The 16,455-nt window shown below is 44.6% G+C and overlaps 1 protein-coding gene across 4 annotated transcripts in view; it reads right to left on the bottom strand.

Moving 5' to 3' along the window:
• Ryr2 (ryanodine receptor 2) overlaps nt 1-16,455 on the bottom strand; it is a 593,362-nt gene that overhangs the window by 18,714 nt on the left and 558,193 nt on the right. For all 4 annotated transcript variants that reach the window (XM_087591546.1, NM_032078.3, NM_001191043.3 and 1 more), the window contains 6 exon segments: nt 15,073-15,220; nt 12,021-12,107; nt 10,932-11,153; nt 9,129-9,259; nt 7,824-7,866; nt 3,508-3,641 (listed from right to left, as the gene is read on the bottom strand). In XM_087591546.1, coding sequence (XP_087447672.1) covers nt 3,508-3,641; nt 7,824-7,866; nt 9,129-9,259; nt 10,932-11,153; nt 12,021-12,107; nt 15,073-15,220 — 765 coding nt within the window.

Genomic DNA, 16,455 nt, shown 5'->3' with positions numbered 1-16,455 from the left:
GGGACTCTAGACCCTCCTTCTACAATCACTTCTAGCCTGTCTGACTCTTAGCTGCTGCTAATGCTGCACCTGCCTGGGGCCTCCACCACTGATTTGTGCCCTGCTCATCCCCAGGCACCTCCCCACAAGCTACATGTCTCTCAGCCAATCTGTGTCAAGTGAATAAATGTGAGCTTTGAAACTTGAGAACTTTACAAATATGCTCGTCCATGCCTGGCTCTTGGTGAGTGCTTGAGATCCGAACTCAGGTCCTCATACTTGTACTTGGGAGTGTTTTAACTCGGGAGCCATCTCCCTGGTAAACTTTAGCTTTGAACACTCACGAGAGCTTTGAAATGTTAGAAGTGCATGTTATAAAAGGCATTATTTTTTCCCCCAGAATTTGGCACCAATTTGGGGTTAGACATAACTTTGTCAACCTTAGATGTAAAGCCCCAGCTCCAGGTTTAGCTGGGAGATGAGCAGACACAGTCTGCTGTGACAGGGGTGGTTCTCAAAGGGGCCTCTCTACACTTAAGATTTCTGTCTAATGACTTATCTTTTAAAATTATTGTCTTTAAAGAGGCCAATCTGAAATTTGAGGTGTGAGAACCAGCAGTTTGCTACATAAAGCAGATGGGGTAAGAGTCTGTTCTTGTTCTCTTCTTTCTCTGTTTTGTTTTTCCTAGAAGGATTTCTTGGTCTTATATCTTTCTTTTTCTGAGGCAGATGTTGCTTTTCTGCCCACTCTCTTCTTAACCATTTAGGTTCCGCTACCCTGGCTTCAGGTTCCCATGCGCTGACAGACCAAGGCTGTAGTTTTTCCCCTTCTCCATGCAAAACTTTATCTTTGTGTTGTAATGAGTTTCATTAACACAGGGCCCTTCCATAAGCAGCCCATCAGTAGGCTTTGACATTTTTTCCTGAGTAGGAAAGGCTTTAGAAAGGAGAGGGACTTGACAATCTGCATGAAAGTAGCCTGACTTTCCATAGGAAATGATCTAAAGCAAAATGAAGGTTTCAGAATTCAGGACGTTCTGAATTTTACATTGTAGTTTCTTGAAGCCTGAAGCTTTTCTTTTATGGTTATTTCCTATCAACCACACGCCTGGGTGGCAGCCTCACTGCTACTGTCACTAATAAGTGTTTCTTTTTGGATGTGCCCAAAACTTGTCTCTAAACAGGCGGTATCCATGCTGGGTGGAGTGGACCCCCGTGCCCAGGGGTGGCCCAGGCTGATTGAGGCAGCTAATCAAGACTCAGGCTCCCCTGGAAACAGGCCTTGATCTAAGAAAATCCTATAAAATAGAGAGAGAGGGAGAGAGGGAGAAGGAGAGAGACAGAGAGAGACAGAGAGAGAGACAGAGAGAGAGACAGAGAGAGAGAGAGAAGAGACAGAGACAGAGACAGAGACAGAGAAGGGTGGGTAGTGGGTGGGTGAGAGGTTGCTTGAAGATCCTAAGATATAAGCTTGTCTGTCCTACCCACTCTCCAAAATCCCACAAACATGGAAGCACTCAGCCTTTCTTACCACGGGGAGGAGGTGAACCGCTTATTTAAACGTGCGCTTATCAAGTTGCATGGATGGTTAAATGCTGTAAGTATTGATGAACTGTTGACAAATGGGCCTTGCGATGATAAAAAGTTTATAGGCAAGTGAATAACCACTATGGTGGACACATCAAGGTGGCAAGCACACAGAATCCTGCTAAACTGCTAAATGTTTCAGTTGAGACACAGAACACAGAACTCTTTTTTTTCTGATCTTGTATGTTCCTTACTGGATCTTCATTCAGATTTCATTATCCATATTTAACAGTGACAACAACATAAGACTATTCTTGCTCTTTGCCAGCAGCCCGTCTTGAAAATATGTATTATATAAGACAATGAAAGGTTTTGCCAACTAAAATTTTGTTATACTTATGTGTGTGTATATGCATGCTGTGTATATGTGCAAGTACATGTACCATCTGCGTGTGAGTTAGAGAACATGTACCATCTGCGTGTGAGTTAGAGAACAACTTGTATAGGAGACTCTCTCCTCTCATTGTGGAATCTGGGGATGGAACTCAGGTCCTCAGGGTTGGCAGTAAATACCTTTACCTGCTAGGCCTTGTCTCTAGCCATCACCAAAGCTAAACAAATATTCAGACCAGCCATGCTGGGCTAGGGACATAGCTCAGCGGGGCAGCACTTGCCTCACAAGTTAAACATGAGGCCCTGGGTTTGATACCTGTTGCTGCAGTGCAAACAAGCAAACACAAAAACCAAGAAAAGCTAATTTCCTGAGAAAAAGTAACCATAGCTCTTCTCTAAAACAAGAAAGTGCCCAGACAGTAAAATGTCACCTAGGTGAAGAAAGCATGCTGGACTTGCTTGCAGATATCTAGCTGGTCACATCTGCCAAGTAGGCAGGAGCACAGGCATACACTGACCCTCCACATCGTGGGCATAGGTGTCTGACAGAGGGCGGGGAAAAACTGCCGCAGTCTCCAGGGAGCTTGATCCAACTCATTTATCTTAGTCAATGGCATTATTTCACAAGAGTGCCATTTAAACAGTACTTCATTTTAAAGTAAAATTTCAGATAAGAGAGTAACATGGTGTTCTGGTACACTGATAGTCTCTCTATCTCTATCTATCTATCTATCTATCTATCTATCTATCTATCTATCTATCCATCCATCCATCCATCCATCCATCCATCTATCTATCTATCTATCTATCTATCTATCTATCTATCTATCTAGGAAGGAATCTTTAAATGTTGATAATAGGAGCCACACCTGGAATACTCTAGAGGCTAGAGCAGGGAGATGGTAAGATGAGGCCAGGGAGCTATCAGTCAGTTCCAGGTCTACCTGAACTAATATATAATGAATTTCAGGTCAGCCTGGGCTACATGACCTGACTCTGTCTCAAAGAGAAATGAACAACAACAATGACAATAATACATTAGGAAAATATCCCTCCATCCCAAAGCTTCAAATACCCAGGTCCTGGCTAGTTCGATGTCAACTTGACCCAAGTTACAGTCATCTGAAAGGAGGGAACCTCAAATGAGAAAATGCCTTTATAAGATCTGGCTGTGGGGCACTTTCTTGGTGACAGAGATGTAGGAGAGCCCAGTACATGGTTGGTCATACCATCCTTGGGGCCAGTGGTGCTGAGTTCTATAAGAAAGCAGGCTGAGTAAGTCATGAGGAGGAAGCCAGTGAGCACCACCCCTCCATGGCCTCTACAGCAGCTTCTGCCTTCTGCCTCCAGGCTCCTATGTTCTTTGGGTTCCTCTCCTGACTTCCTTTGATTGATGAGCTATGCTGTGGAAGTGTAAGCCAAATAACCCTTTCCTTCCTAACTCGCTTTTCAGTCATGGTGGTTCATCACTGTAATAGAAACCCAGAAGTATGAATGACAACTTTGTCTTGGAACTTGTGCTCTCCTAAGGGAGGGAAGGGAAATCAACGAGCTAGTCCAAAATGTGTCCCTTGACCCCATCCCGAGTAGGGCAGAAGTGTCACTCACACAGCAGACAAGGAACTGTCCTTCTTGGGCTTCTTCTTCTCTCTTGCATCGCTGAAATCCAGTGCAGCCTTATCCATGCCCAGTAACTCGCTGATTCTGTCTGTCCCATAAAACTCTCCATATTTATCCATTACCTATGGTCAAGGAAGAAGTATGTCATTGGCCTTAATAGTAGTGCCACCTATTCAAGTATGCCAGAGTAATTTTTTTTGTTGTTGTTGTTGTACATTCGCTTGATGGCATGGAAAACAGCCTTCTAGTTTATAGTCCATCTTCTGGGATCGTGCTATTGAAGTTCTAAGAAAATCTACAGCACTTGGACTAACTCAGCCCTGAAGAGTGAGATGCCCCTTTTAGTACAGGAGGCACAGGAAAGACTGCGGTGATGTATGAGAACGAGATGATGGGGGGAGAGGGGCGTTCTTTTACCAGGAATTTTTTCAGAACTTTTGTGACTGTCATGGTCTCTACCTTTCTTGCTTATCTCAGGTGTCTGGCAGGATGTTACCAGGTGAGCATTAGTGTTGTCATCCCATTGTACAGGTTAAGAAACTGAGGAGTTAGCTCAGTTGATGAAGAGCCATGTACAAAGCTGAGGCCAGTAGAAGGTGGGTATAACGCCACCACTGGGAAAGCAGAGAAAAGGGACCCATGAGACTCGCTGTCCAACAAGCTGAGCTTAACTGGTGAGTCTCAGGACAAAGGGAAAGTCCATGTCTCCAAATAGGATGGACTTTTCCTGAGAAACAGTAGCCAAAGCTGACCTTAGCTTCTACACCCATCCACACATATGTACACACATCCTCACACACACCCGTGTACCCAAACACACACACACACATGTACACACACACACATGTATACACACATGTACATACACACACACACATACACACACATACATACACACAAAGAGAGAGAGAGAAACAGAGAGAGAGAGACAGAGAGAGAAAGCGAGTGCCTGGTACTTGGACATGGCTCGCAGCTCAGCATAAATCCCAGCATGTCCAGCTCTGTGATGTGCTTCTCCCAGGCCTAAATCCATGTGTAATGGTACCAAGGAACAGCCAAAATGGAAGGAATGGGGAGATTGAGGAAAGAAAAACAGAGTAGACCATTAATAGCAGGAGGGACAGGAGGAAAGCAAGCAAAAGATAGTGTGCCCAGGAGACCAGGTGGGAAGGCAAGAGGACACGGGGAGAAGGAAAGACAAGAGCAGATAGAGGGAACCCAGGAAGGACGGGGTCTCTCAACATGCGCAAAACAGGTTAAGTTAAAAAAAAAAAAAGCATTAAAGCCAAGTGGCGGTTAACATGACTAAGAGCACAGGCCTTTCAGGCTGACTAAGCCAATCTGCTGTGTACTTTTTCTCAGGGTTGAAGAGGGCGTGTGACGGCCCGTCTCTACAGAGCATGCCCCGGCTCGCTCTTCACCCTAGAGGACACAGCAGGTACTGCAGCGGAGGAGCCAGGAGCCAGGGGCTCCTCTTCTCTCCCCTTCCCTGCTTTCTTATTTGTGTGTGCATGTGTGCATGTGTGTGCGTGCACATCTGAGGGTGTGTGTGAAGGCCAGAGATCAGTGTCAGATGGTTTCTTTATTCCCTTTCCGGCCTGGTCTCTCACTGAACCTGGAGCTCATTCCTGTGAGGCTAAAGGGCCAGTGAGTCCTCCTGATGCTCAGAGCTACGCCCTGCCTGAGGCTTGGATTTCAAGCACGCACTGGGCCAGTTCGTGTGAGTGCTGGGGCTACAAACTCAGGTCCTCATGTCACACAGCAAACACTTAAACTGTGTCATTGCTCTAGTCCTGGCCTTGCTGTTATTTAACGTAAATGTAGAAGGTTTTATTTTTTTCTGGAAACACTTTTGGTTTTATATTTTAGAAACTCCCTTTTTATACCATTCTAAAAACTACGTAGATATAAGATATTCAAATTGCCCATTTAAAATTATTTTAGAATAGTTGAAAACTCTGGTTTAATTTTGATAGGCATTTATGTATTAGTATAATAAACTCAAACTAACGATTCACAAGGTAACAAAAATGTACAAAGATATCAGCAATCCCAGACTCTTTCCACCACCAAGTAGGGACACACACCCAGACACACACCACACACACACACACAGACACACACCACACACACACAGACACACACCACACACACACACATAACACTACATACACACACACAGACACACACCACACACACACACACATACACACACACACTACACACACACACATACACACTACATACACACACCACACACACACCACACACACACACATACACACTACATACACACACCACACACACACACCACACACACATACACACACACCACACACACACACATACACACTACATACACACACCACACACACACCACACACACAGACACACACCACACACACACACAGACACACACCACACACACACACAGACACACACCACACACACACAGACACACACCACACACACACAGACACACACCACACACACACATAACACTACATACACACACACAGACACATACCACACACACACACATACACATACCACACACATACACATAACACTACATACACACACAGACACACACCACACACACACACATACACATACCACACACACACATAACACTACATACACACACACACAGACACACACCACACACACACTCACACACTCACACTACACACACACCGTACACACACCACACACACACATACACACTACATACACACACCACACACACACCACACACACAGACACACACCACACACACACACACATACACACACCACACACACACACATAACACTACATACACACACAGACACACACCACACCACACACACACACATACACACACCACACACACACACATAACACTACATACACACACACACACCACACACCACACACACACAAATACACACACCACACACACACTCACACACTCACACCACACACACACCGTACACACACACACACATGCACACTACACACACACCACACAAACACCACACACATACACACACCACACACATACACACCACACACATACACACCACACACATGCACACCACACACACACACCACACACACACTCACACACACAAGCACACCACACACACCACACACACCACACACCACACACACACACACACACACACACACACACACACTGTGCTTGATTACACTTCAGTTACATTTAAATTCTTGGTGTATGAGCCATCTCTGCATCAAGTGGTAAGACTCCGTTTCCTTGACAACCAAGGAGTTGAAGCAGCCCAGAATTGATAAAGACACAAAATATCTCTTCCCAGGACAGGTGCACCTGTGCCAGTACACGGAGCTGGCATTCACCAGGAGACAGTGGGTGAGCTGAGCAGCTCAAAGAATCAGCAGGGCACCTGGAGGAGGCTGGGTGGGGGTGGGGTGGATGGTGGGGGAAGAGGTATCAGGGTGAGGGGGTGCCTGCAATCCCAGCATTCTCAGGAAGCTGAGACTACAGTGTGAATGAAGCTAACCTGGGCTGCCTGGTGAGTTCCAGGTTAATTTCGGCTACAGTCTGAAAACTTCTCTCAAAACTGCATTAGAGAGGGGGGGAAGAGGGAAGGGGAAGGGAGAGGGAGAAGGGGAGGGAGACCGAGAATCAGCAAGAAAAGAAAAAAAAAGAAAAAAAAAAGAAAAAGGGATTCCCAAGCAGCAGCTCTCAGCACACAAACACTTTTGCATGCAGTATTTTAACTGAACCGTGTGGAGCCACCTTGAACCTGTGCGGTAGGGTGCGCAGGGATAGCCCAGCCTCTGAGCAGAGCTGAGCAGGCAGGGCTGAGCAGGCAGGGCTGAGCAGGCAGGGTTGTGGCTGAAACAAGACCACTGTTCGCTCTGTTCTCCCCGCCATACTCCAGTACAATTAGAATCAGTTTGTTTATTTTTTTTAAGGTCTTTAAAGTTGTAAGACAGAAAACAAACCAAACAAACCAACAGACAAAGCCCACGGGCCTGCAGCCCACACGGGGCAACATTCTTACTGATTCTTGTCACTGTTCCCTAAGGCAGGACAGGCAAGGGAAGCAAGGGCTGTCGATCTGGGGGCAAAAGAGTATGGATTTCTCAGATGCTCTTTTGAATGTCCCTATTTGATTCTCTCGCTGCCTGGAAATAGCAACAGCAAGCAAGCAATTGGAACACACGTCACATCCCATTCTCCATCCAAAACACATCACAATAGAGCCCGAAGCACCCTTAAAAAAAAGAAAAAAGAAAAAAAATGGGAATTCATTCCCTCTTAGAAATATTACCTTTCTTTTAACAAATTTATCCCAGTAGTTATTGGGAAATGACCTAAAAGATTCAAAAGATACAAAAGCAGAGAGGTAAGAATAGTATTACTTTTTAAAATGACGAATGACACATAATTTGAAATAAATAAAATATGGAAAATAATATCCATTCAGATATCCTGAAACCTACTAGTAGTACAACGAATCACATAACCACTCTGGTTATACGTTTTCTATATCGTCAACCACTCTGTTCATATTTTTTTCTAAATCATTTAAGTATACTAAATATCATTTTAAGTAATAACATATAAACATACAAATAGGTAGATCACATTAAAAGGATATGCAATGATATGTTAATATAATCATTTATTTACAAGGCATAATATTATATTTATCATTTGTTTATGAGTGATATATATATTCTTGTCATTTATTTTTAAACTTAGAATGTTTAGGAACTGTGGCTTGGGTGGTGGCTTAGAGTGCTTTGTCTAGCATGCTCAAGGCCCTGGGTTTAAGTCCCCCCACTCCAAAAAGGAGTAAACTAGTAGACTAGAGACCTATCACTGTGTTGCTATGAAGTCAGAGTCTTATTGCCCACTGGAAAACTTGGAGCCTACTAGAAATGGTAACTTAAGAATCAGCAATTCCAGGGCTGGGGACATAGAATCAGCAGAATATTTACAGAGCATGGGTGAGGCCTTGGGTTATCCTCAGCGCGATAAAAAGTAAAGAGTAAATAAACCCAGCAGATTTGATCCTTGTGGAGTATAAACACTCAAAAATACATTGCCAATAACTTGTTTTTATAGAAGGTATAAGTTGGGATGGATTTATATGTGAGTGACATCACACTGTAACATTTGCTAGGTTCATGCGAGGCTGGTGGGTGATGTCCTCTGGAAGTTCGGGCACATTAGCACTGCAGATTCAATGTTTGCCTTAGATGCTACACCGCTTTCCTTGATGACTAGTTTCTGCTTCCTCTGCATTCGGATGAGACTGTGCTGCACTGTGGGGCATGAGCCTAGTGTCGCACTCCCTTGAACACTGGGTAATGGCTGTGTAGTCCCATCAGCACTGTGGAAATAGCCTCCAAGCACTGTTTGATTAAGAGAGTCAGACCAGAGGGGCAGAAACTACAGCATCCATTAGGCTTCTCAGAGTTCTTAGTCTTTTGATTTTCTTGGCTGAATACATAACCATTACTCGCTTGGGCTGAACTTTTAACAAACCTTCAGAAACACTAGCAGAGAATTTCTTTAAACATCTTGAAATCCCTGAGCCCAGAAATGCTTCTTATAATCCTTCACTCACTGTGTGTTGATCACCAGTCTGTCCCACTGGCCTTTGATATCGTCTTCCGATGGCTGCTCCGTAATGTAAAGCCCATCAAACTCCAACTTCCGTGCCACTTCCTTCTCTCGCTTAAAAATAACCAAGGGGACCTGCGGGTGGGAATCAGCATGCCGACATTTGTTTAGCTGGACTGTCATGTCTCACAGTCACTATCTTTACAAAACAGCTCTTGAAATTGAAGGCAGGCAAAAACTTCAGTGAAAATCAATCAATTACATTCAGGAGAAAAGAAGCATTTAGAAGGTCTGGGGGAAGGCAGTACACATACACGTTCATATGCTTTAAAGACACGAGGGTTAGTGTATGATTAGGTTATTGAAAGCATTCTAAGTTCTAAAAGAGACAGGCGACTACAAAATACTCAATATAAATTTAAATATATTATGAACAGATGTGAAAAAACTTACATCTCCAAATGCATGTTTTTTTAATCTCTTGAGTAACTCTGTGCACAGCATGTATATATTATATAGAGGTAAATTCACCAATTTAACATTGGTGTGCTGGCTGGTTTTGTGTGTCAACTTGACAGAAGCTGGAGTTAGCACAGAGAAAGGAGCCTCCCTTGAGGAAATGCCTCCGTGAGATCCAGCTGTCAGACATTTTCTCAATTAATGATCAAGGGTGAGAGGGCCTAGCCCATTGTGGGTGGTGCCATCCCTGGGCTGGTGGTCCTGGGTTCTACAAGAAGGCAAGCTGATCAAGCCAGGGGAAGCAAGCCAGTAAGCAGCACCCCTCCATGACCTCTGCATCAGCTCCTGCCTCCAGGTTCCTACCCTGTCCAGTCCAGTCCCGACTTCCTTTGGTGATGAACAGCAATGTGGAAGTGAAAGCTGAGTAAACCCTTTCCTTCCCAACTTGCTTCTTGGTCATGGTGTTGTGTGCAGGAATAGAAACCCTGACTAAGACAACTGGCAAAAGTCTTGATGAATAAAACAAGGTATCCCTGTCATCTGCAGATGATTCCCTTTTCAGGTGGACAGGGTCTATGCAAGCATAGCGGGAGGTAGTGACGCCAAGGAAGTATCTAGAAATATTTATCCCCATGAGAAGAGGGGAACAAGAGGTAGAAAAGATCCCTATATTTCACACACTAGTTTTTATTCTAAGCCCCAGCTTTTCAGCTATCTTATGAGACTTCATAGCCAGAGGCTTAAGGCAGTGAAATAAAAAATAGATATATTTGTGCAGGTGAGGACATCCTCAAGCACTCACAGAGACTATATTGCCATCTCAATTTCTATTCACCAAGGCTTACTGTTACCCCTGGCCTCTGCACAAAGGCAACTTATTTTCTGGATAAAAGAGCAGGGATTGTGAGTCTTCTGGATGTTGAGAGATCTGTGCCTAACAACAGAACAGTCGCGCTTTACGAGTATTTAACTGTGAGAGACTGTGGGGGTGGGGAGGGTGGCTCACCTTTGTGTGGTCAAGTTGTACTTGAACAGGTTGACTGTATAAATAATTATCAGGAGGCAAAAGCATACTTGAAATCAAAGACTGATCAGTGGAAACTCAGAGAGGTCAGGTTTTCTCATCCTACTGTTGGAGATGGATGCCTATGACCACATTTTACTCTCCTGCCCTTAGCCCGTTATTTCCCCTTACCCCAGCTTGCTTCTCCCTTCTGCCCCAGTGGTGTGGATCCCAAGAGCATCCCAAACAAAATGCCACACTCGGAAATTCCACCTCGGCACCAGAATCCCCAGAAGTCCAAACTACAGACAGACCCTCTAAACACACAGGAACCCGGGGACTTACTTTCAGGCAGTAGTATCCGATGATGCAGAAGAAGGAGATGATGGTGTGGAGGATGGCTAGGATGCGCAGGGTGGGTTCCATGTAGCCGCTACTCTCCTCCAGGACGTAGTGAACCGCAATGATTCTGTGGGGGCTGCTGTCCAGGCTGGTGGTCACTTTAGCGGCATCGCTGGAAGTTCGGGTAGGCAGCTCCTTTCCTTCAACCACAGAAGAAGTGGAGACCTGATTCAAACCATTTAAAATACGGTCAGTTCTCCGCGTGCCACATCGCCACGAGCAGAAAGGAACTGAAACACGACCTCTGCAGACAGTTGGATGTGAAGTCAGAACAGGATGGTATCATGGAAAGACTATCGGGGAAAGTATAAAGAGACAGCTTTTCCAACAGCGATCACGATTAATAAATACGCATCTAAAGTTTATGCTAGGGGGTTGCTGGAGAGAGAATTTGGTAGGAAATTGGACTTGCTGCCAAGTTTGATGACCTAAGTCCCATTCTCCAGAAATGACATGATGGAAGGAAGAAATAGACTCTTGTCAGGTGTTCTCTGACCTCCGCATGCACACCATGACATACTTGTGTGCGTGTGAGCACACACACACACACACACACACACACACACACACACACACACACACACACCCCTAATTGTTATTTTTTCAAGTTCATGCTAATCCAGTAAAGAGTTATAAGGAATCCAAATTGTGCAGAAAACACCAGGTACTTTTCTTCTCAGTTAGCCAAATAATGTCATGTAAGAAAGGTTCTGTCACAGCCAAGCATCATATATCATAACAAGTAAGAAATCCAGCTGAATTGTCCTAGAAACACTGGGGTACACTCTCTGTAACACCCCACCTTCTCGGTCCCGGCCAGCTGAGGTCCCTCCTACTCACGTGCCAGGAGTGCATGCACCGTTTTCGGTGGCATCTGTAGTGGGACTGGGCTTTGGTTAGTCTCTTTTGTGCAGATGCAGTTTAGACTCAGTATAATGTGCTCACTTGCAGCTCACAGGGAATCTATCCACTGGTATCAGTCACTTTTGACACTTATAATGGTCTTTAACCCACCAGAGCGCACACATGTACCTTGTAGAAGAGCAGGATGAAATTGATGGCGAAGGCGACAAACAGGGCCAGCATTCTCATGTTGTAAAAGTTGCGAGCAAAATAGTTCTGAAGAGAGAAAGAGTTAAGAACAGGCCCCATGGTAAGGGATCAGAAATGTGCAAACGTTTGAAACAAACCATTTGTTCATTTACTCCAACCTACAGACTGAGAGCCTGCTGTGTCCGTGGTGCTGGAGACACACAGCGAAGGACAGAGTTTCTTCTGCCAAGGAGAAGACAACTAGTAATAACCATACCTTGGTCAGCTATCATTCAGGAACTCCAAATGGCACATTGATACTTAGGTGAGGGTTTGGGGACTGCAGTGATAGTTTGGAATGGATGACTAGGAAAGGCTTATGTCAGGAGGTGAGACTGAGCACCTTGGGGAGGCAAGAGACATGGATAGCATGTTAGAGACATGAATAGCATGGGCAGGGCCTTTATAGTGGGGCTGGGGAAAGGGTTAAGTGAATTTGCTGAGAGCTGGGCTCAGTTTCCAGCATCCACACAGAAGTTCACAACTATCTGTAACTCTAATTTTGGGGGGGCTCTGATGCCCTCTTCTGGTCTCCAGAGGTATTATTAAAATGAGTAGTTTTGTGTGTGTGTGTGTGTGTGTGTGTGTGTGTGTGTGTGTGTGTGCTTCAGAAGTGAGCTCTGGCAGGGGAGCAGGAGCTGAGTTCTAAAGGCTTCTGATGAGGATTTGAGTTGTCCAAACCGATTCAATGATCTCTAAATCCATTTACAACCTCTAAGACTACACTTTTGGCCATGTGAAGTCTGTTCTAGCATTTCCTGGATTTAGAATGTGGTAAATGACCTAATCCTTCCTGGAACATATCTTGTCTCTTCTGTAATGTGAGCACAACAGAACCAGCCTCCTACATTTGCTATGAGAATCTATGATAATGCCTGTCATTCATTTTAATATGCTACTAATAATTAATACGACACTTTGTATGCTGCCACTGTGACGACTGCTGTTTCATTCTAGATGGGATAAGATGCTGTTGGAGAGCTAAAGAGGACAGGATAGAACTAGATGATGACTTAGAAACTACTCTGTGGAAACAGTAGAAGCAATGGGGACTGGGTAGTATGCATGGCTGCAAAAACGAGGTAACATGAGTGGGTTGACATCCATGGTAACTGTGGACACGGAATCAGGTAATTTTCCAAGGCATGTTAAAAGAAGAACTGAGGGGTTTTTTTTTTTCAGTCGTTTGTTTGTTTCTGTACCATGCTAGAAGTAAGAGAGAAAGGACTCTTAGTGACTGAGCGCTAAGTGACTGGGGGGTATGGTACATTGAATGGGAAGAAGTCAAAGCAACTCAGCGGAAGAGGATGTAAAGGAAGAGGCTACATTGGAAGTTACCGTTTGTTAGAACATGGACTGAGCTTTAACATGATAAGGCCTAACCGCAACGACAATGCCTCTCACTAATCTCTCCATGGATATAACCCTTCTCTGTGGGGGTCCTTGCCCTGCAGTGGGATTCTGGCATAACGGCCATGGCTGGTTATACTAGGAGTGAATGACATATTCAAAATGGGCCAGTTATATGTATCTCCCAGCAAGTAATAAAACAGGTCACAGAGACTGAGTTATCTAACTATGGCTTTTGTATGGGGTCTGTCACAAAGACATGGAAGGGAGAGATCTATGGGCACGGGGCAGGCACCATGGCCATGACTGGTCTGATGTGTGCAAAGTGGCAAGCCGAGGCCAAAGCTGCAGAGATGGAGAAAGAGTTATATAACTGGGAAACATAGGGACCCAGAGGCAGAAATAAAAGGACATCTCAGTTGTTTTCCTTAGGCAACAACAGAGACAGGCTCCTCGGCAACCACAGGACTGAAGAGTCTACCCAACGTCCAGAGCATCTACAAACAAAGACACCTGCTGCTATGACAACCACAGATGCACATCAAATTAACAATTATACAGAGTTATCTCAGAAACCTTTATGTCCAACGGACTCTGCAGCAAACAATACAGAAAAAACACATGATTTGGGAAATACTCCTGTAAAACCCTACGAAGAACTATCTTCTTTCTTTTGTTTCTTCATTTTCTCTTACCTGCCACTAAAGAAAACTTTTGAATTATCATCACTGAAAAGCTGACTCATTAGGTTTACACTTATAAAATGCATTTATGTTTTATTTCTATAAGTTTATACGTGTTTCTTTTTAGTAAAAGGTGGGATGGTAGATTCACTAGGTTCTGGGCTGATGGATTCCAAGGTATTTGTAGGAAGACTCTGGAGCTACTGTGGTGTCTGTCGTTCAGTCAAAAGATGTCAAGACAGTGTGAACGTATGTAGAGACCTTGGAGGTACCAACCATGGGAGGGTGTGTGCAGGCCATGAAGTGTTAGGCATCGTAAATTGTGTAGAAGGAGCAGTAGCTAGAAAAATAGACATTTGCCTCATAACACAAATACAGTGGGCTGCAGAGATGGATCAACAAACTGGCTGCCCATGCAGGGGACCAAGGTTTGGTTTGCAGAACCCACATAGTAGCTCACAACTGTCTGTAGCTTCAGTTCCAGGTATCAGACGCCCTCTCTGGCTCCCCCAGGCACTTTCATGCACACAGTATACATCAATGTATGGACACATTCCCATGTTCACGCAAAATAAAGACAAACTGTTTAAAGAACCCCAATACACTAAAATGAATAGATAAACATCTGCTTATCCCTCTGGTTATGAAGGCAGAGCCTCCATGTGTCAAATCAGTTGCAAAGAGAAAACACTTGGAAAAAAATTTGTCCTAAATGGATATAGACTTTTTTGCTCTGACTATTATTCCCTAAACATTTCCATAACGTTCAAACTGTGTTAGAGGTTGTAAATAATCTAGATAGGTGAAAACATATGGAAGGATATGTGCTCTTTACACTCAAACATTCCACTATTCGTACACGAGGGACTTGAGCACTCTCAGATGTGGGTAGGAGAAGGGCTTTTGGGATCAATGGCTACACATAACCAGGGACAACCAATCAGTACCAAAAGTCTCACCAGCAGCTTCTGTTGGTAGGCTATGATTTTCTTCCAGAATGCTGACTCGGGGACCTCAGGCTCCCCATATCGATGTGTATGAAGCTGCCTCAACTTCTGTTTACCCTTATCATCTTTGGCTTTTTCTTCTTTTTCTCCATCCTCTCCCCTGTAAAAGCAAAGGAAGCCATGTCGAAGACCCGAAGACCAAACAGCTACTTCACAAAATACAAAGGGAGCAGATAAATCACAACAGCTGTTTAGAAACTAAGCCCTCTGTGCCTGTACACATACGTTCATGTGTTAGCATGTGCATGTATGTGCATATACATGTGGGATCCAGATAGAGACCTTGAGGGCCCTTCATCCTCGGGTACTACTCACAGTTACTTGTGAGAGAGTCTAGGACTGTTTCACCTTTAGGCTAGGCTGTCTGGCCAGCCACTCCCGGGGATTTGACCATCTCTACCTCCCAAGTGCTGGGATTACAAGAGCAAGCCATTCTGTCCAGCCTTTTATGTGGGTTTTGGGGATCAAACTCAGGGTTATGCATTCACGTGGCAAGCATTTTAGAAACTGAGCCATTCTCTGTAGCTCTCAAACGGAGTTCTACCCCAAATAATCATAGTCTTCTGGGTTTTAGATTGAGGAAAAGGATTTCCTGCCCTCCCCACAGATGAATAATTCTGTGGACTTCGAATCAAAAGGACATTTTTCCAGGCCAGGAAGCTTTTTGTGCCCCTATTTGGCAGATTATCTTTGCTTGTATAGTAAGACATTTGATTACAAAATGGCACAACAACAAAGACATTTCTCCTGTCTCCCCAACCCCTATTCAACGCACTTTAGTTCCTTTTTATTATGGATGGAAGGAAGGCCTCGTGCATGCCCCAGCAAGTGATCTGCCATGAAGTTCCAGTCCAGCCCCCTTTTATTTTTACCATTAAATTGGAGACAGGGTCTCACTAAATTGCCCAAGTTAGCCTTGGACTTCCTCTATCCTTGGATGTGTGGTTTTCCTGGCCAGCCTCCCAAAGGCCTAGAGGTGATTGCTTAATTTGTGAGTGGGAGGGATAGGGCATATCTTTATGGGTGTGTGTTGGGGGCAGGGCATGCCATTTGTGTGTACGTATGGGGAGGCATGCCATTGGGGGCTGTTAAGCCATTTGTGGTAGGGTCACAGTCATATACAGGGTCATTGTCATATGCAGGGTCAGATGTCCTAGTGCACAAGTGAAGGTCAGAGGACAACACGCAGGAGTTGATTCTCACCACTACAATAAAGATCTGGGGACTGAACTCAGGGCCTCAGGTTTGGCACAAGTGCACTTGCCTGCTGAGCCCTCTTGCTGGCCCATAATTCAAATTTTAACAGTCTCTAACCCCTGAGACTTAAAATCAGAG

Source organism: Rattus norvegicus, chromosome 17 (genome assembly GCF_021556685.1).
Source record: "Rattus norvegicus strain SHRSP/BbbUtx chromosome 17, alternate assembly SHRSP_T2T, whole genome shotgun sequence".
NCBI classification, from domain to species: domain Eukaryota; kingdom Metazoa; phylum Chordata; class Mammalia; order Rodentia; family Muridae; genus Rattus; species Rattus norvegicus.
Note: the sequence above shows the minus strand (reverse complement) of the source record. Positions and strands in the feature narration are given on the sequence as shown.